This window comes from Eubalaena glacialis, chromosome 13, assembly GCF_028564815.1.
Source record: "Eubalaena glacialis isolate mEubGla1 chromosome 13, mEubGla1.1.hap2.+ XY, whole genome shotgun sequence".
Classification (NCBI taxonomy): Eukaryota; Metazoa; Chordata; class Mammalia; order Artiodactyla; family Balaenidae; genus Eubalaena; species Eubalaena glacialis.
Genome location: NC_083728.1, coordinates 29049616 through 29073282, shown reverse-complemented (window position 1 = coordinate 29073282; position 23667 = coordinate 29049616). Strand labels below are relative to the sequence as shown.

The 23667-nt window shown below is 39.0% G+C and overlaps 1 protein-coding gene across 2 annotated transcripts in view; it reads right to left on the bottom strand.

The window, feature by feature from the left end:
• PSMF1 (proteasome inhibitor subunit 1) overlaps positions 1-23667 on the bottom strand; it is a 45676-nt gene that overhangs the window by 10866 nt on the left and 11143 nt on the right. For both annotated transcript variants that reach the window (XM_061208025.1, XM_061208026.1), the window contains exon 4: positions 14243-14425. In XM_061208025.1, coding sequence (XP_061064008.1) covers positions 14243-14425 — 183 coding nt within the window. The remainder of the gene's footprint in view (positions 1-14242; positions 14426-23667) is intronic.

The window sequence follows — 23667 nt, the reverse complement described above, 5'->3', positions numbered from 1 at the left end:
TTTTATTAGTCCTTTAAAATTTAGTTCATCATGCATTATCTCAGTGAAGCCCTTCCTTCTATATCCTATCTCAACTCAGTCCTTCAGAATAATCAACCTTCTCTGAGCAGAAGACCTCAGACATACTTCTTTCACGATTTTAAAAAGAGTTACGGTCTGGAATAAAAGGGGCAATCAGCCCTAATCGACTGTGAACTCCTTGAAGGTTAGGTCCATACCTCATCATGTATTCCCAGTACCTAGCACAGTATCTGACATATAATTGACACTTAGACCCACTTGGGGCTAAGAAATTGTGTAGAGGATAAAAGCAAAGGTTTCAGAGTTAGACCCAAGTTCAAATTCAGGCTTCACCATTTAACAGCTGTCTGACCTAGGGCAAATCATGAAATCTCTAAGCCTTAGTTTTCTTCCCTGTAAAATACAGACAATAGTATCTATTTCTCAGGGTTGTTATAAGGATTAAATGAGAATGTTTACAAAAGCTTAGCACCTGGTACACAATAAAGAGTTTAATAAGTAGTATCCAATATTCTATTATTATAACACAACTTCTGCTCCTTAATGGTTGTGGTCAAGTTACTTACACATGAACCTCAGTTTCATGTAAACTGTAAAAGGGGGATAGCCCTTACTGATCTCATGGGGTTGAGAGGATTAAATAAAAGCATGTGGATGAAATGACTAGTATGTTGTCTGCAACAGTTGGCATTCAATAAAAAGTAGCCATATAAATATTACTGAACTAGTTTTGCCATCCATGGGAAAAAGATCAAAGGGATAAAGATTTCTTCCATTCCAAGGAAAAGAATGAGGGCAACTATTATTGTTTCACAAGTAATGAAAAATGCAAATTATTAAGGTGGCCTAGGTAGAGGATAATTCTTTTCAAAATATGGTGCTAGATCAAAGCTAAAATATGAATCTATCTCACAACACACATAAAAATTAATTTCAAATGGATTATCTTAATATAAAAGGTGAAACAACAAAAGCTTCTAGAAAATATGAGAAATTCTACATGACCTTGGGGTAGGGCAAAAATTTCTCAAACAGATCAAAAAAGCATCACATATAAAGGGAAAGTATTGATAAGCCAAACTACATAAAATATTAAGAATGTTTTAATTTAAAAAACACCATTAACAAAGTGAAAAGACAAACTACAAGAGGGAAGATATTTGTAATACATGTATCTGACAAAGGACTTAAATACAGACTATATAAACAATGCCTCAAATCAAAAATAGACAAGACAACCCAACAGAAAAATAAGTAAGAGATTTGAATAGATTCTTCACAAAAGAGTAAATTCAAATGGGCCTGTAAACATTTGAAAAAAAAAAAAAAAAGAGTCAAAATGTGGTCCATGGACCCCTGGGGGATTCCTGAGACTCTCATTTCAGGGGGGGGTCCATGAGGTCAAAACTATTTCATCTTAGAAGCTATTTGCTTTTTTCACCGTGTTGATATTTGCACTGATGGTGCAAAAGCAATGGTGGGTAAAACAGTTGATGCCTTAGCATGAATCAAAGCAGAAGCATTCAACTAGCAGTCACTGTAACCTCCCTCACCAGCCACTCCGACCACTCCCACCCCCATCCAGTTTTGCTTCAGAATGTCCTTAAAGAATCGTTAAAAATTACCAAGTGTTCTAAACTCTCGATCTTTGAGTATACCTCTTTTTAATATTCTGTGTGATGAAATGGGAAATATGCATAAAGTACTTCTGTTGCATGTAGAAATACAACGGTTGTCTCAAAGAGAAGTACTCGTGCAGTTGTTTAAGTTGCTAGCTGAAGTAGCCGTTTTTTTCATGGAAAACCATTTTTATACAAAACAATGACTGACAGACAAACCATGGTTATTCAGACTGGGCTACACAGTTGATACTTTCTTGAAAACCATGTGAACCTGTTACTTCAAGGAAAATAACTGACAGTATATGTTGCCAATGATAAAATTCAAGCTTTCAAGTGAAAATTAGCAATTTGGAAATTTGTATTCACCACTAGCTTGACGGCTCTCCCATACTGATGCTGATGAGATCGGTAATATTGATGAATGTGATTTTTAAAATATTGTGTAATAAAATGTGTCAACATTTAGCGAATCTGCACATCTCAGTGGACCAACAGTTTCCAAATAACCAATTCATGATCTCCCAATAGCATGCACTAGTAAAAGATCCATTAAAAGGGCATGATAGAGCAGTGGATTTTAATGTAATAATGTACAAAAAGTTCACTGATATAGATTCAGATTCTACATTGCAACTAACCCTTTGTGAAAATTAATAAAGGGAAACTAACTAAAATGGAATCAAGAGGCCAGAAGGGAGAGCAGAGCCTTCATGCACGAATCACTTGACATCAACACAGACCCCAGCAGGAAGAGAGTACCTTACATCTCCCGCAGGAAGTAATACTACTTTACTACTGCCAGGAAGAGGAAGAAAGATTTTCTCCTTGTCTGGCAACAGCTCAGCCAATGAAAGAATCTCACAACTCAGCCAATGAAAAGCCATTATACTGCAAACTCCCAGTTTTCTCCTATGGGCTTTAGGTTTATAACAGCCCCTCCCAACTTCCCCTTATTCTCTATAAAAGAACTTCTCCTTTGCTTTACCAGACTTGCATGTGGTGAACCACAGCTGCATGTCCCAAACTGCAATTCTTTGCTGCTCCTGGATAAACCTGTTTTGTTGGTAGTAACTGGCTATTTTATTGTTTTACCTTAACACCTTAAAGAAACTATCACTTATCAAGTTTTGGTATAATGCAAAGAATATCCACAACTACTACTACTCTCTTTTCCAACAACCTATGTTAAGGCTTAAACAAAAACATTATCACCTACAGACTAGATGCAGAAGCAGAAATGAGAATCTAGCTGTCTTCTATGCCAGTATTAAAGAGATCTGCAACAATGAAAACAATGTCACTCTTCTCATTAAGTTTTTGATTTGGAAAATAGTTATTTTCATGAAATTTGTTATTTAGGTTAACACACAACAGGTTTATTATTATTTTTAAATGAATGAATAAATGTATATTTAAATTTAAATTTTTAATTAAAAATTTCAGCTATAATTTATAATATGGTAAATATTGACAGATACAACTCAAACAAGAGCTCTTTTGGGGTCCTAAATAATTTGGGGGAATGCAAGAGAGTTCCTGAGACAAAAAAGCTTGAGATCTGCCAGCACAGAAAATATAACTCTAGGAAATAAAAGAAAAAATTTATATACAGATGTTCAGTGTACTATTTAAAATGAAAAATTGGACATTCTTGAAATTCCCTGTGGAGGTTAGGCAAACTACAGCATAGCATGTATTAGTAGAATAAAATATCAGATACTAAAAAATATATGTTTACCACCTTAGTAAACAAAATACAAAATTTTAAAAAGAAAATGTGGAACACAAATATTGGGAACATTTAGAAAATATGTAAAGATATAGACTGAATGGGATTAAAAATGAATTCTGAATGACTTAAATAAGAGCTTTATATCTAAGGATTAGTTTTAGCAAAGCTGGTTAAGCATAGGAAATTTTGATTTTTCAAAACAAAGAACAAGATTTGGGGCATACAGTCTCCTGACTGAGGACAGATGGAGCAAAGGGAAATGGGTTAGAACTGTAATGACAACAACAACAAAAAGTTAGGCTTAGATGAAAAAAAACTCCCTTAGAGATGGCTTGTTTTCAGTATTTCTTCCCTAGAGATCTCAGGAGTAGAACAGACCTAATTTTCACCCTCAATTCTCTATCACAATGGAATGTCCTCTCCATCTATACCAGCATCACACCAATAGCCTCTGACAAGGTCTGGACACACATCACCACACACTTAGTGAAGCAAGACATCCCAACTTCAGGTAGCATCTGGAGGTTGCCAGGTGTGGGACAGGCAATATGGTGTGGAAAGTGAGGGGTGAGACACAGAACTGTATCCTATGGGAAGGGGCAGAGGCTGTTGTTTCCTACTCAGAATGTAAGCCAAGGCTGTTCAGTGACAGGGTAATTAACAACCTGCAGCAGTCAGATGGGCCCTCTGCTTTCCTGCTTTCCCTTCTTCCTGCCCTAAGGCCCCACCCTTAAATCTGGCATTTGTGGGAAAAACAAAAGGTGAAAGTGTGAGTGGCTGGTTGCCCAGCAACATGGTAGTGATGGGGCTCTCACAAAGAAGTCATCATTATAGGCATCTGTGCTGACAGAGGAAGGGGGCTGGCAATGGGTGGGCGTGGAGAGTGAAGGGGACTACAGAGGCAAGACCTGTCAATTCGCTAGTGGCTGACAAAAAGCCTCCTAAACATTCCGCCTCCTCTTCTAGTTCAGTGTCCCAGTCCCGGGAGATAAGCTTGCCTGAGAAAGGTCTAACTGAGCGGGGTTAGGGGATGGATTTTTCTCCATAATCAGTGTGCACTCACTACACTGAACTTGTACACAAATTGATTACATGAACTAACACTGAAGGGTGCAATGGGGAAAGCATAAGCTTCTGAGTCCCATGTAGGGGCAAACCCCAGTCTTCACCCTCCCAGTTAGATAATTCTGGGAAGTTATGCTACCTCCCTTATCCACTGTATACCCCTCTGTAAAAGTAAGGATGCTGCTGATTTCCGTGTAGGACCGCCTGGAAGATGAGCAACCATAAATGAAAACACTTGGTATGGTGGTCAACACATGGTGGACAGCCAAGAAATGGCAGTTTCTCCTATCCTCGATAAGTGGTGGCCAACATGATGACAGAGGAAACAATGTCCATAAAGGTCCTGGGCCTAAATGTAGTTGCCCAGCACACCCTCTGGGTCGATACTCTCACACCTAAGTGGTTCCACAGCATCAAATCCTTTTCTAGGAGGAACAGACTATGTATTTAAAAAAAATAAAAGAAGGTTCTCTCTTTCAGGGAACCCTCTAGTCATTATACCTTCAGTCTTGTTCTCATCTCTGCTTGCTACCTGAATAGGATCCATTGAGTATTTCTTGAGCATCTACTATATTTTGAGCAATGAGCTCAATACGTGACATCATCATATTCCATGCGAAGAAACCTGAGACAGGTATAATAATTCCCAAGGTGCAGATGAGAAAACCAAGGCAAACTGTGCTCACTGAGAGACAGGCAAAGCTACAAGGCTAGGGTTTGAACCCAGGTGATCAACCTCCAAAGCCTGTGCTGCTAACTGCCATATAATATTCTCTTCTTGACATGGGAGGTAGGTGAGGTAGCAGAAAGAAGGGGAACAAGTTCCATCTGCTAAGAGTGGTATACAGGAGTGATGAGGCTTGGCCCTCTGCCTCACTCCCTCCAATCCACCAGGATCCTGAGCCAAAGACACTAACACCCTCTCTCATCAGCATCCTTCAATGGTTTCCAACTGCCCATGGGGGAGATTCATGTACTTGGCATCAGGGTCCTCTCCTTCACAGCTGTTATATCCTAGGATTCCGACATGAATTCTTTCTCTAGACAAAATTCAGGGACAGTCCCATGCTTTCAGACCTTGATGCCTCTGGCCTGCTGGTCTCACAACCTGGAACAACCTCCCCACGAAAGGAATCTTAGGAAATAATTCAGACACACGAAAAGGAAAAAAGAAAAGGAGCTTAAGGAATAGTTCTCCTCTTCCCCGTGAAGACACAGCTCAGGCAGCACCTCCTCCAAGAAGTCTTTCCTAGGTTACCTATGAAGGATCTCTGTGCTAACCTCTGCAATGGCACTCTTATTTACTCACCTGTCTCCCACGTCAGAGGGAGAGCACATGCCTCAAGAGTAGGGGCCCAGGCCCAGGGATTGCTGAACCCAGAGGGGAACAGTTGCTGAACATAGAATTCATCAAAAATGTGCAAGGCATAGGTCCGGGTGATGGAGATACAAAGAGGTGAAAAAGTAGAGCAAAGGGGCACTTGAAAAAAGCCAATAATCTTGCAATTAGACAAAAAATAACTGAGTGGTAGTATTGTCAAAGATGGGGTGAATGCCAGGGCTAGGGGGCCAGGAGTTTTAGCCAACCAAAGGAACACGAAGGGCAGGATGGGGCAAGACTGGCTGTTCCTGCAGCAGGCCTGTGCTTGGCTGGCACTATTCCCAGCCTCTATTTTCCCATCTTCTAGGCCTAGAACAATGCCCACATATGTCCCAAGGCCTTTCTCAACCCAAAGACTTAGAGCCCTGACACAGTAAAGGTTCCCTGAACTAAGGCCCAAAACCACTCGCTGGGTGGAAAGTACTGTACCCTTCCCCTCCCCACTAAGTGGGGAAGCCTGCCCTGGGCTCAGCAACCGGCTCACCACCACCACTGTACCCCTGCCCAGCTCTAACCACACCACCTGTTCTTCCAGGGCTCTGCACAGGACAGACTGTCAGGCTGGAGCACCCATTCTACCCTACTCTTCGCCTGGCTAACATCTCCTCCTGCTTGGAGGTGAGTCCCTTCTTAGGGAAGCCTTCCCTGAACACCAAGTGTGGTTCAGGTTCCTCTTCCTACGTGCTCCCAAGTATCCCGTTCATCCCCATGAGATGAGGTAAGAGCAGGAGCATGAATGGCATCACTAGCCTTTGTGAAGCACCCAGCGGGAGATCTAGTGCCCCGCATATAGTGAGCTCAATAAATACAGTGGACTTAAGAACCTACGTGACTCCTCAGCATCTAAACTTTAAAATACTTTTTACCTTGAAATAATTAAAGATTCACAGGAAGCTGGAAAAATAGTACAGAGAAATCCTGTGTACCCTCACCCAGTTTTCCCCAACAGTTACACCACCACAAAGATCTCCCTCATGCTATCCCCTTTTATTAACACACCCACAGCCCTGTCCCATCCATAACCTCTGGTAACACTAGTCTGTTTAGTACCTCTATAATTTTGTTATTGCAAAAAATATTATATAAATGGAATCATACAGTACGTGACCTTTGGGAATTGGCTTTTTTCACTCAGCCTGATGACCTTGAGATCCATCTAACTGTTGTGTGTATCAACAATTCATCCCTTTATATTGCTGAGTAGTATTCCACGGAATGGATGTTTGTTTAATCATTCACCAATTGAAGGACATCCAGGTTGTTTCCAGTTTTTGGCTATTACAAATAAAGCTGCTTATGAACATTTGTGGATTTTGTGTGGCATAATTTTTATATCTGATAAATGCCCAGGAGTGTGATTCCTGGGTCTTACCATTAAGTGTATGTTTAGTTTAAAAAACTGCCAAACAATTTTCCAGAGTAGCTGTACCATTTCATGTTCCACCAGCAATGTATGAGAGATCCCAGTTCTCTGCACCCTCTCCAGCATTTGGTATCATTACTTTCATTTCAGCTTTTCTAATAGGTGTGAAGTATCTCACTGTGGTTTAATTTGCATTTCCCCAATGGCCAGTAATGCTGAACACATTTTCCTGTGCTTATTTGCCATCTGTATATCCTTTTCAGTGTAACATCTCTTCATATCCTTTGCTCATTTTCTAATTGGATTGTTCGTTTTTTTAACCTGTTGAGTTTTAAGATGATCTTTCTAGATACAATTCCTTTGCCAGATATGTGGTTTGCAAACATTCTTTCCCAATCTGTAGGTTATGTTTTTATCCTAACAGGGTCTTTCACAGAACAAAAGTTTTTAATTTTGATGAAGTCCAATTTATTGATTTTTTTTTTTTTCTGTTATAGATTGTGCTTTTAGAGTCATATCTAAGAACTCTTCACCAAGCCTTGGATCCTTAAGATTTTCTCCTTTGAGTTCTTCTAAAAGTGTTGTAATATTAAGTTTTACATTTAAATCTATGATCCAATTTGAGTTAAACTATATATAAGGTGTGAGGTTTAGGTCAAGGCTTATTTTTGCTTGTGACTATCCAATTGCTCCATTGATTTGCTTGTGCACCCTAGTCAAAAGTCAACTGGCTATACGTCTGTGGGCCTATTTCTGGGTTCTCTATTCTGTTCTATTGATCTATGAGTCCATCCATCTAATGTAGCTATATAATAAGCCTGAACATTGGGTAGAGTGATTTCTCCCTCTTTATTCATTTTCAAAATTGTTTTAGCTACTCCAAATTCCTTTGCCTTTCCAGATAACTTCTGGAATAATCTTGCTCTATCTACAGAAATTTTTCTTGGGATTTTTATAGGAATTCAATTAAACTAGTAAGTCAATTTGTGGAGTATTCGACATCTTTACTATGTTGAGTCTTCCATCCTTGAACATGTTATGTCTCTCCATTTATTTAGGTCTTCTTTGATTATAGTTTTCAGCATAAAAGTCTTAAACGTGTTTTGTTAGATTTATACCTAAGTATTTTTTTCAGTGATTGCAAATGGTATCTTAAATGTCTGTTTCCACGTGTTTACTGCTAATATAGTGAAATATAATTGACTTCTGAATGTTGAACTGGCATCCTGCAACCTTGCTATTATTTTTTTGGGTAGATTCCTTGAGATTTTCCATATAGACCATTATGTCATCTGTGAATATAAACTTCCTTTCTTACCTATATGCCTTTTCTTTTTCTTGCCTTAAGAAAGACAAAGGCAAACGCAAAACTCTCAGTACTATGCTGAATAAGACTGGTGAGAGTGGATATCCTTGCCTTGTTTCTTAGGGGGAAGGAATCTTTTTGCTAGTATAATGTTGGTCCCATAAAATATTGTTTAGGTATTACCAAACCACTCTCTAGTTGAAGGAAAAATACAAAAGTCTCAATCATGGGCGATTATTATCAGTTCTCTTATAGTTTGATCCTGGGAGCCTCATTTCTATTGTTATATATTCACATTTCCAATTAAGCCAAGGTTAGGACCTTTTAATTTTTTTTTTACATCTTTATTGGGATATTTCATGTATCATAAAATTCAGCCACTTAACAATGGTTTTTAGATGTTCACAGTGTGCAATTATTCTAATTTTAGAACATTTTCTGCACCCTAAAAAGACACCTTGTACCCATTAGTCATTCCCCATTCATGCTCTCTAATCCTTCCACCTCAGCTCCTGGCAACCACTAATCTACTTTCTGTTTCTATGGATCTGCCTATTCTGGACATTTCACATAAATGGCTTTTTTCACTTAGCATAATGTTTTCAAGGTTCACACATGTTGTGACGTGTATCAGTATCAGTACTTCATCCTTTTTTATTGCTGAAATATTCCATCGTATGCATGTATCACATTTCTTTATCCATTCATCAGTTGATGGACATTTAGGTTGTTTCCACTTTTTGGCTATTATGAATAATGTTGCTATGAACATTCGTGTACAAAAGTTGTACATGAATATGTGCACAAACAAGTAGTATATCATTGTAGTTTGGATTTCCACTTCCTTAATGATTAATAATGAACATCTTTTCACATGTTTATGGGCCACCTGTACATATTACTTGGAGACATGTCTATTCAAATCCTTTAACCTTTTTAAAATTGGGTTTTCTTTTCATTACTGAGATGCAAGAGTTCTCTATGTATTCTGGATACAAGTCTCTTGTCAGATATATGATTTGTAAATGCTTTCTCCTATTCTGTGGGCCGTCTTTTCACTTTCTTGATACTGTTCTTTGATGCAACAAAAGGTTTTATTTTTGATGAAGTCCAATTCATCTATGTTTTCTTTTGTAGCTTGTGCTTTTGGTGTTGTATCTAAGAAACCACCTCTAATACAAGGTCATGAAGATTTATTCTTAAGTTTTCTTCTAGGAGTTTTATAGTTCTATCTAGCTCTTACACTTAGGTCTATGATCCATTTTGAGTCAATTTTTGTGTATAGTTTGAAGAATGGGTCCAATTTCATTCTTTTTCATGTGGATATCCAATGTCCCAGCACCATCTGAAAAGACTACTGTTTCCCCAATGAACTGTCTTGGCACCCTTGTTGAAATCAATTGCCCATGAATGTATGGGTTATTTCTGGACTCTCAATTCTACTCCCTTGCTTTACATATCTATCCTTATGCCAATAGCACACTGTCTTAATTACTGTAGCTTTGTAATAAGTTTTGAAGTTGGGAACTGTGAGTCCTCCAACTTCGTTTTTTTAAGATTGTTTTAGTTATTCTGGTTCCCTTGCATTTCCATATGAATTTTAGGACCAGCCTGCCAATTTCTACCAGAAAACCCCACAAAAAACCCCCACACACAAGCCTCCCCCAACCCCCCTACCCCATACCAAACAAAAAAACTCTGGGATTTTGATTGGGATTGCACTGAGTATGCAGATCAATTTGGGGAGTATTGCCAAATGCTGTCTCCCTATCTATGAAACACTGGATATCTTTTTGTTTAAATCTTCCTACTTCTTTCAGCAACATTTTGTAGTTTTCAGTATACAAGTCTTGTACTTCTTTTGTTAAGTTTATTCTTAAGTATTTTATACCTTTGGGGGTTATTACAAATGAGATTATTTCCTTAACTTCATTTTCAGATTGTTCACTACTGGTGTATAGAAAATGCAATTGATTTTTGTTTACTGATCTTATATCATGTCATGCTGCTGAACTCATTCATTAGCTCTGGAAGGTTTTTAAAAAGGATTCCTTAGGATTTTCTATATACAGGATCCCATGTCATTGGCAAATAAAGATTGCTTTCCTTCTAACTTTCTAATCAGGATACCTTTTATTTCTTTTTCTTGAGTGATTACGCTGGCTAGAATTTCAAGTACCATGTTGTAGAAAAGTAGCAATAGCAGATATCCTTGTCTTGTTCCTGACCTTACCGGGAAAGCATTCCATCTTTCTCCATTAAGTAGGATGTTAGCTGTGTGCTTTGGGAGTTGAGAAAGTCTCCTTCTATTGTTGAATGCTTTTATTGTGAAAGGGTGTTGGATTTTGTCAAATGCTTTTTCTCTATTGAGATGAACATGTGTTTTTTGTCTATTGTTCTATTAATATGGTATATTACACTGATTTATTTTAAGATGTTAAACCAAACATTCCTGGAATAAATTTCATTTGGTCATGGTGTATAACCCTTTTTATATGTTGCTGGATTTCTTTTGCTAGTATTTTGTTGAGGATTTTTACATTTATATTCGTAAGGGATACTGGTTTGTACTTTTCTTGTGATGTCTTTGGTTTTGGTATCAGGGTAATACTGGCCTCACAGAATGAGTTGGGAAGTGTTCCTCCCTCTTCTATTTTTTGGAAGAATTTTTGAAGGATTGGTATCGATAAAAAACTCATTATTAAGGAAATTTTCAAAGGGACCAAAAAATAGTACAAAGTCTAATTTATGAACACCCATGTACCTTTCCATTCAGTTTTAATAATTATCAGTAGTCTACCATTCTGGGCTTCCCTGGTGGCACAGTGGTTAAGAATCCACCTGCCAATGCAGGGGACACAGGTTCGAGCCCTGGCCCAGGAAGATCCCACATGCTGCGGAGCAACTAAGCCCATGCGCCACAACTACTGAGCCTATGCGCCACAACTACTGAGCCTGCACTCCAGAGCCCGCGAGCCACAACTACTGAGCCCACAAGCCACAATTACTGAGCCCGTGTGCCACAACTACTGAAGCCCACGTGCCTAGAGACTGTGCTCCACAACAATAGAAGCCACCATGATGAGAAGCCCACGCACCGCACCGAAGAGTAGCCCCCGCTCGCTGCAACTAGAGAAAGCTGCACACAGCAAAGATGAAACAAAGCAGCCAAAAATAAATAAATAAAATAAATAAATTAAAAAACAAAATATTCTACCATTCTTATTTCACCTACACTCATTTCCCAATGTCTCACTCTTTTAGGGGGTGAAATTATTTTAAAGCAAATCCCAGACATATCATTTCACCCTTAAATACTTCAGTTAATAAAATTATATATATACAATAGACAAAGACTTCTTTTTTTTTTTAACATAACCAGAATTTAATTATTTCACCTAAGAAAATTAGCAGTAACATTATCAAATACCTGGTCCCTGTTCAAATTTCCCCAAATATCTCAAAAATAATTTTAGAATTAGTTTATTTGAATCAAGATCAAAACAAAGTCCAACACTGGATTTAGTTGATAAGACTCTAATTAACAAGCCCCCTCTTCCTTTTTTCCCCATGCCATTATTTGATGAAAAAAAACAAGATCAATTAATCCTGTAAAAATTTTTCATGTTCTATACATTGGCTGGAACCCATGTATCCTCATGTGTCTCTTTAACTCATTCTTCTACCTCTCATGCTTCTTTTAAACTGGGAGTTCAATCTAGATTCATGTTGTTGTGAACCTACTATTGCATTACATTAGAATACACAAAGTCTGGCTGTCCCACTTTTAGTGTTAAGATTGACCTATGGGTTCAGGTGCTATCAGTCTGATTCATCCATTATAAAGTTGCCCATCAACCTTTTACCTAATGGTTTTAGCAACCATTGACAATTTGTGCCTAGTCACTACATTATTTCAGCAGAAGCTGCAATATGGTGATTTTCTCATTCTTTCTGTTCTTCCAAGGCTAGGATTTCTTACCTTCATAATTCCAGATTCAGGTCTATGATTCCCAATTAGGATGGCAGAGTCTCCAGGTGCCCTGGAGGTGTTTTTGTATAAGCCCCAGGGGTGTTTTTGTTTGTTACAGTGATTGGAGAGTGCTTATAGCATTTATAGGCAAAGACCAGAGATGCTTCATGCTCTATAATCCACAGTAGAGCTCCACATAATGAATAATCTACATCCTACACAACTTGCCAAAGTCTTGTTAGACATTCATAGAGATGTAAAGCCTACATAAAATTACCTACCATAAGTTAGTCTAAGGCCATTTTATATGTGAACACAAAGTATTTTTATACTGTTTCAATAAAAATTTTTCCAGAAATGTAACTATAACATAGCACGTGCCTGCTTTTGTTACTGTCGAATTCAAAATAATTCCATATACAAGTGCAAATGCCTATCTTTTTTCCAGTGTAATCATGCTCAGGCATCTACACAATGAAATACATATTATCTTATTAATTACTCACTTTTTATTTCTCATTTATATTATAGTCAGGACTTTATACTGATCCTTTCTGAAACTGTCCATTTGGTAAGTTAGATCATCTATGAATTCCATTTTGAGACAGTGAAGGAGACTTCAGAGAATATTTGTTTTGAAATAGGAAGTAAATCTGAGAGACCTGAGAATTACTATCTACTTAAGGTCTAAAAGTCTCCCCCAATTTGATTGCTGTCCAGGGCTTATCCTTAAATCTTCCCACCATATTCTGGTTGCATCACAACAGAGCACTGTGCTGGAGTGAGGACACCTGGACCCCCAGCCCTGGCTCTGTCTCTTTATTAGTGGCTGGTGACCTTAGGCAGGTCATCTTAAATAAAGAGGTTAGATCAGACAAGCTGTTCCCAACCTTTCAACCACTTTTTATTATCCTCCACTCTCCCCACAGAACCCAATATTTCCAAAGATTGCCAGAGACTTGCCAATTATTACTTATTACAGTAATTAAACAAATTTCCTATTTATTTAACTAACCAAAGGTATATAATTGCAAAACAGAGTCATTTTTAACAACGGCAGCTAACACTTATTGAGTGCTTATTATGGCCGCACAGTGAGCCCTCTCCACAACCCCGCCAACCCCACCATTACTACCACACTGTGGACTCCAAACTGGGACGTGCCATCTCAACTAGAGACTAAGGTGTCCCTGGTCCTTGTCTTCTCCCTCAGAGCAGAAGTCTCCAGTCCTAAGTGCTGCCATCCTAATCTGCAAAGACCTTGTATATGACTTGCTTATACCTCATGCTGTTTTGGCAAAGTTTTCAAGTTGTAAAAGAGATCAGGGGACTACAACGAAGGCAAAGAAAGGGAACATTGGGAACATATTCTCTCCAGGGACTTCCAGTATTTCTACATCTTTGCATTTTTCCCAAAAGCCTGGTCCAGGGTCCTGCACAGACAAAGAGCTCTGGAATAAAAAACTGAACTACCTGGGCAGCAACTCTGGAGGGCTGCACACACACCTCAGAGGCACTGACCCTTGGGCAGACTCAGAGGCTGTGTGTGGCCTCTAGAAAGGAGGCAGGCAGCCTTAGGATGCTGGGTTGTTGGGGTGACTAGCAGCAGTACAAGAACTCACTGCTCCACTTACATCTCCACTTTCTATCTCCATATACCAAGACTCTGACAATTCTATTGAAGACACATGGAGGCCAGAGGGGAGTCAAGTGGCAAGATGGTCATGGTTGGAATCCTTCTGCAGAGGCATGGGCTGCCACTGTGGGCTCTGTACTCACCAGGGAGGCTGCCGGCTGGTATGTGGGTGGTGTGGGTGAATCCGGAGTGGGTCCACCTCTCTGGCAGTGGCAGGGGGAAACTCCCGGTGGGGACTTACGCTAGCCTTGACCCAATGCTCATGGATAGGTGTGATGATCCCAGACACAAGACGAGACCGAAGTTCCTCACTCTTCTTGTAGACCCTGCAGGAAGGAGACGAGGTGTCAACTGCTTGCACCTGGTTGGCAACCCTGCGTACAGTATTTTGGCGGCGGCGGCAGCGGCAATGGCGGCGGTGGCCCTGATAGCTCTTGGCGTCACGCTTGGACTGTTTGCAAGGGTGGGAATGGGCCGCCCGGCGGACCTGGGTGAGGGGGGTAACAGCCTGGCGTTGTCTCCGAGATTTGGGCCTAAGCTTCTTAGGCATCTGAGTTGCTCCTCCTCGCTTACCACCCCATTAAAAAGCGGTGAGGGTGTAGGGGCACAGGGCCTAGACTGGCTACTCCTCTGTGCCCTGCCCACCCCACTCCACCCCACCCTCAGCCTCATTGTGTGTTCATCACATGTCATGGGAAGGGTCATGGAAGGCAAAGGCTCCATGGGGAGGATGAACCAGGTTCCTGGTCCAAGTAGGCAGGGCTCTCAGGGCTTAATGTCCAATTCTGTCACTAACTCAGGGGCCCTTGGAAGGCTGCTCTAGGCCTCTTTTCTCTGCTGGTGAGAGACAAGCAATGTGAGCTATAGCTGAAGTGTTGAGGCAGACTGAGGTAACAGGGAGTGGGCAGGACTCCACAGAGTTCCTAAAAATCTGGTGTTTTAAAATGAGCCATATCTGGGGTCAAAAAGCAAACCTTATAAATCAGGGACATAGAGAGCAGACTGGTGGTTGCCAAGGGGGAGGGGGGTGGGAGAGGGTTGGATTGGGAGTTTGGATTAACAGATGCAAACTAGTATATATAAAATGAATAAACAAGGTCCTACTGTATAGCACAGGGAACTACATTCAATATCCTGTGATAAACCATAATGGAAAAGAATATGACAAGGAATGTATGTACATGTATAACTGAATCACTTTACTGTACAGCAGTTATTAACACAACATTGTAATTCAACTATATTTCAATAAAAAATAAGTTAAAAAAAAAAGTAAACCTCATAAATGTAAAAAAAAACCTGAAATCATACAGAGTATGTTCTTTGACCATATGGAATCATACTAAGCATCAAAACTGGAAGGAAGTCTCTAAATACATGGCGTTAAGCAATACAATTCTAGATAATCCATGGATCAAAGAGGAAGTCTTGAAAAGAAATACAAAGTACTGAATAATAATAAAAGTACAACATATTAAATTATGTGAGATTATAGCTAAACAGCGTTGAGAGGAAACTTTATAGCACTAAATGTTTACACTGGAAAAAAGGAAAGAAATCAACAATTTAAATTCTAACCTCAAGAAGCTAGAAAAAGAAGAGCAAATTAAACCAAAAGCAAGCAGAAATAAGGAAATAATAAAGAATAAAAATAAATAAATGAGGGGCTTCCCTGGTGGCGCAGTGGTTGAGAATCTGCCTGCCAATGCAGGGGACACGGGTTCGAGCCCTGGTCTGGGAGGATCCCACATGCCGCGGAGCGACTAGGCCCGTGAGCCACAATCGCTGAGCCTGCGCGTCTGGAGCCTGTGCTCCGCACCAAGAGAGGCCACGATAGTGAGAGGCCCGCGCACCGCGATGAAGAGTGGCCCCCACTTGCCGCAACTAGAGAAAGCCCTCTCACAGAAACGAAGACCCAACACAGCCATAAATAAATAAAAATAAAAAAATAAACAGGAGCTGTTGTTTTAAAAAAAAAAGCATGGTCCCCACACTAGCAGGATCAGCATCGCTTAGAAGCCCATTAGAAATGCAGATTTCCAGGCACCTCCCAGAAAAATAAATAAATAAATAAATAAATAAACGAGAAAACAGAAAAACAAGAGAAAATTAAAAAAACAAAAGCTGGTTCTTCCAAAAAATGAACAAAATTGATAAACTTCCAGCAAGAGCAGCAGACATAAAAAGAGAAAAGACACAAATCACCAATATCAAGAATGCAATGGGATATTATAACAAATCTGTTGCCATTGACAGGATAAGAGAATACTAATAACAGCATAATTGAACAACTTAGAATAGACTAGTTCTTCAAAAACCACGAACTGTAACAATTTAGGCAAAATGAAATAGATAATCTGAATAGTTCTATTAAAGTAACACAATTCATACTTAAGCACCCCCCAAAAGAAATATCCAGGTCCAGATGATTTCAGTGGAGAAGCTTACCAAACATTTAAAGAATTAACACCAATTTACAGTCACTTCCAGAAAATACAAGAGAAGGGAACATTTCCCAATTCATTTTTATGAGGCCAGTATTATGCTGATATCAAATCCAGACAAACACAGTACAAAAAAAACTACAGACCACTATTTCCCATGAACTTGGATGCAAAAATGCTCAACAAAACATTAACAAATTAAATTCAAAAACATATAAAAGAATTACATACCATAGGATTTATTGTATGTACGCAATATTGGCTGGTTCAATAGTTACAAATCCCTACCATATCAATAAGCTAAGAAAAATGATATGGTTATATCAATTGATACAGAAAAGGTATTTGACAAAATCCAACATGATAAATCCATTCATGATAAAAACTCTCAACAAACCAGGAATAGAAGAGAACTTCCTCAACATGATACAGAGCATCTACAAAAAAACTACAGCTAACAATATACTTAGTAATGAAAGACTGAGTACTTTGTCTTTAAGACTGGGAACAAGGTAAGGATGTTCTCTCTAACCACTCTTATTTAACATAATACTGGAAGTTCCAGCCACTTCAGTAAGGCAAGAAAAAGAAAATGCACACAGATTAGAAAACAAGGAATGAAACTGCTGCTATTTGCAGATGACATGCCAGTCTATCTTGAAATTCCCAAGGAATTTACCAAAAAAAACCCCTCCAAGAACACTACAAATTCAGCAAGGTGACAGGATATAAGATCAACACACAAAAATAAACTGCATTTCTATATACTAACAATGGACATTTGAAAATCAAAACCAAGAATGGAACACCATTTATAATCACCTCTCACACCCCAAAAGAACAAAAAACATGTCCAGGACCTATATGTTGAAAATTATAAAATGATGATGAAAGAAACAGAGCAAGACCTAAATAAATGGAGAGACATACCACATTCATAGTAAAAATGTCAATTTTTCCCATTTTAGGTTTAATGATCTGTAAGTTTAATGCAAATCCTATCAAAATCCCAGCAAGGTTTTTTATGGACAAAGAGAAGTTTACTCTAAAGTTTATACAGAAAGGCACAGACTCAAGAACAGTGAAAACCATCTTGACAAAGAAGTGGGTGATCTTGAATCACTCTACTCAATATTCAGGTGTACTATTGATACATAGTTACAATAATAGATACTGTGTGACATTGGCAGAAGAACAGACATAAAGATCAATGGAAAAAAAAAAAGAAAACCCAGAAATAAACCAACACAAGTACAGACAACTGATTTTTGACACAGTTGCAAAAGCAATTCAATGACAAATGGTGTTGGAGCTACTGGACATCCATAGGCAAGAAAATGAACCTCTCCCTAAACCACACAACTTATACAAAAATTACTTTAAAATAGACCACAGACTTAAATGTAAAACATAAAACTATAAAATGTTTAGAAAAAAAAAATAGGAGAAAAGCTTTGAGATCTAGAACTAGGCAAAGGGTTCTTACACTTGATGCCAAAAGCTTGATCCATAAAAGCAAAAATTTATCAAATAGCTATTATCAATTAAAAACTTATGCTTTGCAAAAGACCTTGTTAAGTGAATGAAAAAACAAACTACAGGCTGGGAGAAAACATTTATAAACCAAGATCCAACTAAGAAATTGCATCTGAAATATACAAGGAACTGTCACTAGCCATCAGGGAAAAGCAAATTGAAACCACAATGAAATACTACTATACATCAGAATAACTAAAATGAAAAATAGTGATAACACCAGAAACTGGTGAAGATACAGAGAAACTAGCACTCATACACTGGTGGTGGATATGTAAAATGGTACAGACACTATGGAAAACTGTTTGGCAGTTTCTTAAAAAACTAAACATGCAATTACCATTGAACTCTTGGCATTTATTGTAGAGAAATAAATATGTCCACACAAAAGCCTGTACATGTATGTTCATAGCACTTTTATTCGTAATAGCAAAAAATGAAACAACTCAGATGTCCTTCAACTAGTGAATGGTTAAACAAACTGTGAAATGCCATGCCTACCATACCATGAAATACTATTCAGCAAGACAAAGGGACAAACCATTGATGCATGCAACAACTCAGATGGATCACAAGGGTATTATGCTGAGTGAGAAAGGCCAATCCCGAAAGTTACATACTGTATGATTCCATTTATATAAAATTTTTGAACACTCCCTAACACCATACACGAAAACAAACTCAAAATGGAATAAAGATCTAAATGTAAGGCTGGATACTATAAAACTCTTAGAGGAAAACATAGGCAGAACACACTCTGACATAAATTGCAGCAAGATCTTTTTTGATCCACCTCCTAGAGTAATAAAAATAAAAACAAAAATAAACAAGTAGGACCTAATTAAACTTAAAAGCTTTTCCACAGCAAAGGAATCATAAACAAAACAAAAAGACAACCCTCAGAATGGGAGAAAATATTTGCAAATGAATAGACCACAAAGGGTTTAATCTCCAAAGTATACAAACAGCTCATGCAGCTCAATATCAAAAAAAAAAAAACCAAAAAAAAACAAAAATCAAAAAACGGGTGGAAGATCTAAACAGACATTTCTCCAAAGAAGACATACAGATGGCTAAAAAGCACATGAAGAGATGCTCAACATCACTAATCATTACAAAAACACAAATCAAAAGTACAGTGAGGTTATCCCCTCACACGAGTCAGAATGGCCATCATCAAAAAATCTACAAACAATAAATGCTGGAAAGGGTGTGGAGAAAAGGGAACCCTCCTACGCTGTTGGTGGGAATGTAAATTGGTATAGCCACTATGGAGAACAGTATGGAACTTCCTTAAAAAACTAAAAATAGAGCTACCATATGATCCAGCGATCCCTCTGTGGGTATATATCCAGAGAAAACCATAACTCAAAAAGATACATGCACCCCTATGTTCATTGCAGCACTATTTACAATAGCCAGGACATGGAAGCAACCTAAATGTCCATCGACAGAGGAATGGATAAAGAAGATGTGGCACACATATACAATAGAATATTACTCAGCCATAAAAAAGAATGAAATAATGCCATTTGCAGCAACATGGATGGACCTAGAGATTGTCATACTGAGTGAAGTAAGTCAGACAAAGGCAAATATCATACGATATCACTTATATGTGGAATCTAAAAAAATGGTACAAATGAACTTATCTACAAAACAGAAGTAGAGTCACAGATGTAGAAAACAAACTTATGGTTATCAGGGGAGGGGGGAGGGATAAATTGGGAGATTGGGATTGACATATACACACGACTACATGTAAAATAGATAACTAATAAGGACCTACTATATAGCACAGGGAACTCTACTCAATATTCTGTAATGACCTGTATGGGAAAGAATCTAAAACAGAGTGGTATATATATATGTATAACTGATTCACTTTGCTGTACACTTAAAACTAACACAACATTGTAAATCAACTATACTCCAATAAAAATTTAAAAAAAAAAAGACAAAATTTTAGAAATGGAGAATAAATGATGCTTGCCAGGGGGTTAGGGGTGGGGAGGGGGAGGGGGAGTGGGTGTGGCTATAAAAAAGCATCAGGAAGGATACTTGTGGTGATGGAAATACTTACTGTCAGTGTATCAATGTCAATATCCTCACTGTAATATTTAAGGTAGTTTTATACAATGTTATAATTGAGATGAAATGTATAAAGGTAAAATGTATAAAGGATACAACTCTGTATTATACCTTACAACTTACAACTGCATGTAAGTCTACAGTTATCTCAAAATAAAAAGTTTAATTAAAAAATCACTTAATACATAACCATAAAATCACTGAGATTAGACTAGATCAGTGGTTTCAGGGCTTCTCTGGCATGGAAGGGGGTCCAGGAAGGGCAATGGAGAAAGCCAAGTGGATAGGGCACAAGGACCTCCATTTGCTGTCCCTACTCTTTCCTCCAGAATCCTAAAGAACATGAAGAGATAACTGTACACCCATGTTCAAAGAAGCATTATTCAAAGTAGCCAAAAGGTGGAAGCAACGTAAGTGGCCATGAATACCTAGGATAGATGAACGGATAAACAAAATATGGTAAATAGAGACAATGAAATATTACGCGTGCTTGAATAAAGAGTTCCATGACTAAAAAGTGTAACACCTGCAATGGTTTAGAAGTTCTAAGGGCCTGTGGTCCATACATCCCTACAAAGATCAGGTTCCTACTTAGAACACAGAACTTTGTACACCATGCTGCTTCCCTGACCAAGTTGGGTAGCGGGGATAAATCTAACTCCTCTTTCCTTTCAGTAAGATGAGCTGTGTGTGATACAGGTGGAAGCCCTCTGATCTCCCTATGCAAAAGGTTTACCTGTAGAACTCAGGTCTGATTAAAAAACTACTAAGTCCCGAAGGAGAAGTTCTCGCATGATTTCTAAGCCTTAGGAGAACTGCCATTTTGGTAGTAGCAAAAGACAGCCTGTCATCCTAACATAGTAGAGGCATGACAGAAAGGAACAGGTTTATACTCCTTAGCAAACCAGTTTACTCAACTAGGGGCACAGATTTCTACCTAGAACAGACATGACATGCCATGACGACCTAACAAGGAGGGCCAGATGGTAGAAGGGGGCCAGAAGCAGGCAGCTCAGTGCTGCTGCCAGACAGGCAGAGGAGAGAGGGAGGGCCTTATGATCAGGAGAGAGATCCAGACCCCAGCTCTCTGAGCCTCAGTTTCCATGGAGATGATTCCTTGTGATCAGATTTCTTTCGTTTGCATATTCATGAAGGGCTGGGCCCAGCACTAAGCACTCTGTGCTGACATCTCATCTCATTCTCAGAACACTCAGAGGTAGTCCTACTATGTCATTTTACAGCAATCAAAACACACCCCCCCCCCAAACACACATAAAACTCCAACAACAAATGTCATTTTAAAAAAACAAAATGGAGGAATTATCACCGTTTCTCTCTCAGTATTGCTGAGGGGACTAAATGCTCTAAGGAGCATGAACAGCCTGGTATACAGGCCTGGGTTTTTCCAGAGGTTTTGTCAATTTCTCTCCCAATGGAATTCCAGAATGAAAAAGTCAAGAGAGAGACCACACTCTCAGTGTCCTTCCCTTTACCCTCTTAAGGGGTGAGGTAGGGTCACGGTGTGGGCAGCACCCAGAAGAGCAGCTCTGCCAAGGCCAGGCCTGGCCTCACTTCACTCCTTCATTCCTTTGTCTACTGTGTGAAAAAGATCCAGATCCTGCCCTTAAGGAGATCACAGGCTAGTAGGCAGTTAATCATAAAATACCCACTTATTAAATGCTTAAAAGGTTCAAACATGGGGGGAGCAGGGGAGGCTTCTCTGAGGAGCTGAAGTTTAAATGGGAACTGAAGGAAGAAGAGTAGTTGGCTGTGGGAAGCGGCTGGGGAGAGCACTCTCGGCCAAGGGGAGAGCTCTGAAGAGGAAGGAGGCACAGGGCACCACAGCTGAGACACAGGAACTAAGTGGGAAGTGGCACAGGATGAGGTTAGAGGGGCTGGGCCCTAGGCTTTAGGCCTCACCAAGGATTTTGTTCTTCATCCTTGGAGAAATGAACACTCACTGAAGGGTTTGGGGTTTCTTTTTTAGATTTAATTTGTAAAAAATTTACCAACTCTGTAACCAGTTTAAGTGTACGGTTCAGCAGTATTAAGTATATTCACGTTGTTGTGCTATCACCACCACCACCTATCTTCAAAACGCTTCCTCTTACAAAACTGAAACTCTGTACCCATTAAACAATAATTCTCCATTCTCCCCTCTTCCAATCCCTGGCAACCACTATTTTACTTTCTGTCTCTATGAGTTTGACTATTCTAGGTACCTCATATACGTAGAATCATATAGAATTTGTCTTGTGATTGGCTTATTTTGCTTAGCACAATGTCCTCAAGGTTTATCCATGCTGAAGCATTTGTTAGCATTTCCTTCCTTTTTAAAGCTGAGTAATAATCCATTGTCTGTATATACCACAATTTGTTTATCCGTTCATCTGTCCTAGGTATTCATGGGCACTTACACTGCTTCCACCTTTTGGCTACTATGAAAAACACTTCTATGAACGTGGGTGCACAATTATCTCTTTGAGACCCTGCTTTCAGTTCTACTGGGTATATGTCTAGAAGTGGAATTGCTGGATCATATGGTAATTAATTTTCTGAGGAACCACCACACCATTTTTCATAGTTGCTGTACCATTTTACATTTTCACCAACAGTGTACAAGGGTTCCAATTTCTCCACATCCTTACTAATAGTTGTTATTTTGTTTTTTTGATAGTAGCCATCCTAACGTGTGTGAGGTGGTATCACTGAGGGATTTCAAGCAAGACTTTTAATCATAACCTGATCTGTGTTTTAAAAACGTTGGTCCAATTGCTATGTGGGAAACTGACTGGAGGGTGATGACCAGGAGTGGAAGTTGGGATCTCCTCACATAGAGGATGCGTGAAAGGATGGAGACAAAGAGGGGTGGCCAGAATGATGCGGGCAGGTTGTCTGAAGTCTGAGAGAAGTGGAGCGGGTTCAAGATGCTTATCGCTGATTAGATGCAATTAAATCCAACAGGGTTTCCAGGCAGTTCTCATGACTGAATTTATAGTGATGCCAGGCTTCCGCAAAAACCCTGAAGAGGTCAATGAGGATGGGGATAAAGTCCCCGAAATGGAATAACATGGAAACAAATGGGCCCAACTATCTATCAAACAGATAATTTCATTACACTGATGGACCAACAAGCATTAAATCTAAGTACGTTTTGAACACAATACTCTGACGATATACATGCTCAGTGGGACACAGTCAAAGGACAAAAAGAACTGGAAAGAAATTGTATTTGTGACTTTACTTAGTAGATCTGTTCTTGGTCAGCACTGATGTAGCAGTTCAAAAACTATCTGTGTGTATTTCAGAATCAAACAAATGTGTAAGTATTTTGAGGCTGTTGGGCATCAGGGTTCTCAACACAGAAGGGAGTTACAAGTACAGAATAAGAGAATACAAATCCTGCAGTGTTAGATTAAAAATAAAAGTATCAGTTTGAAATGTTAAGGAAAAAAAAAAAAAAAAAACTCCAGGAAAGTTTCCTAGCTCTGTTCTCT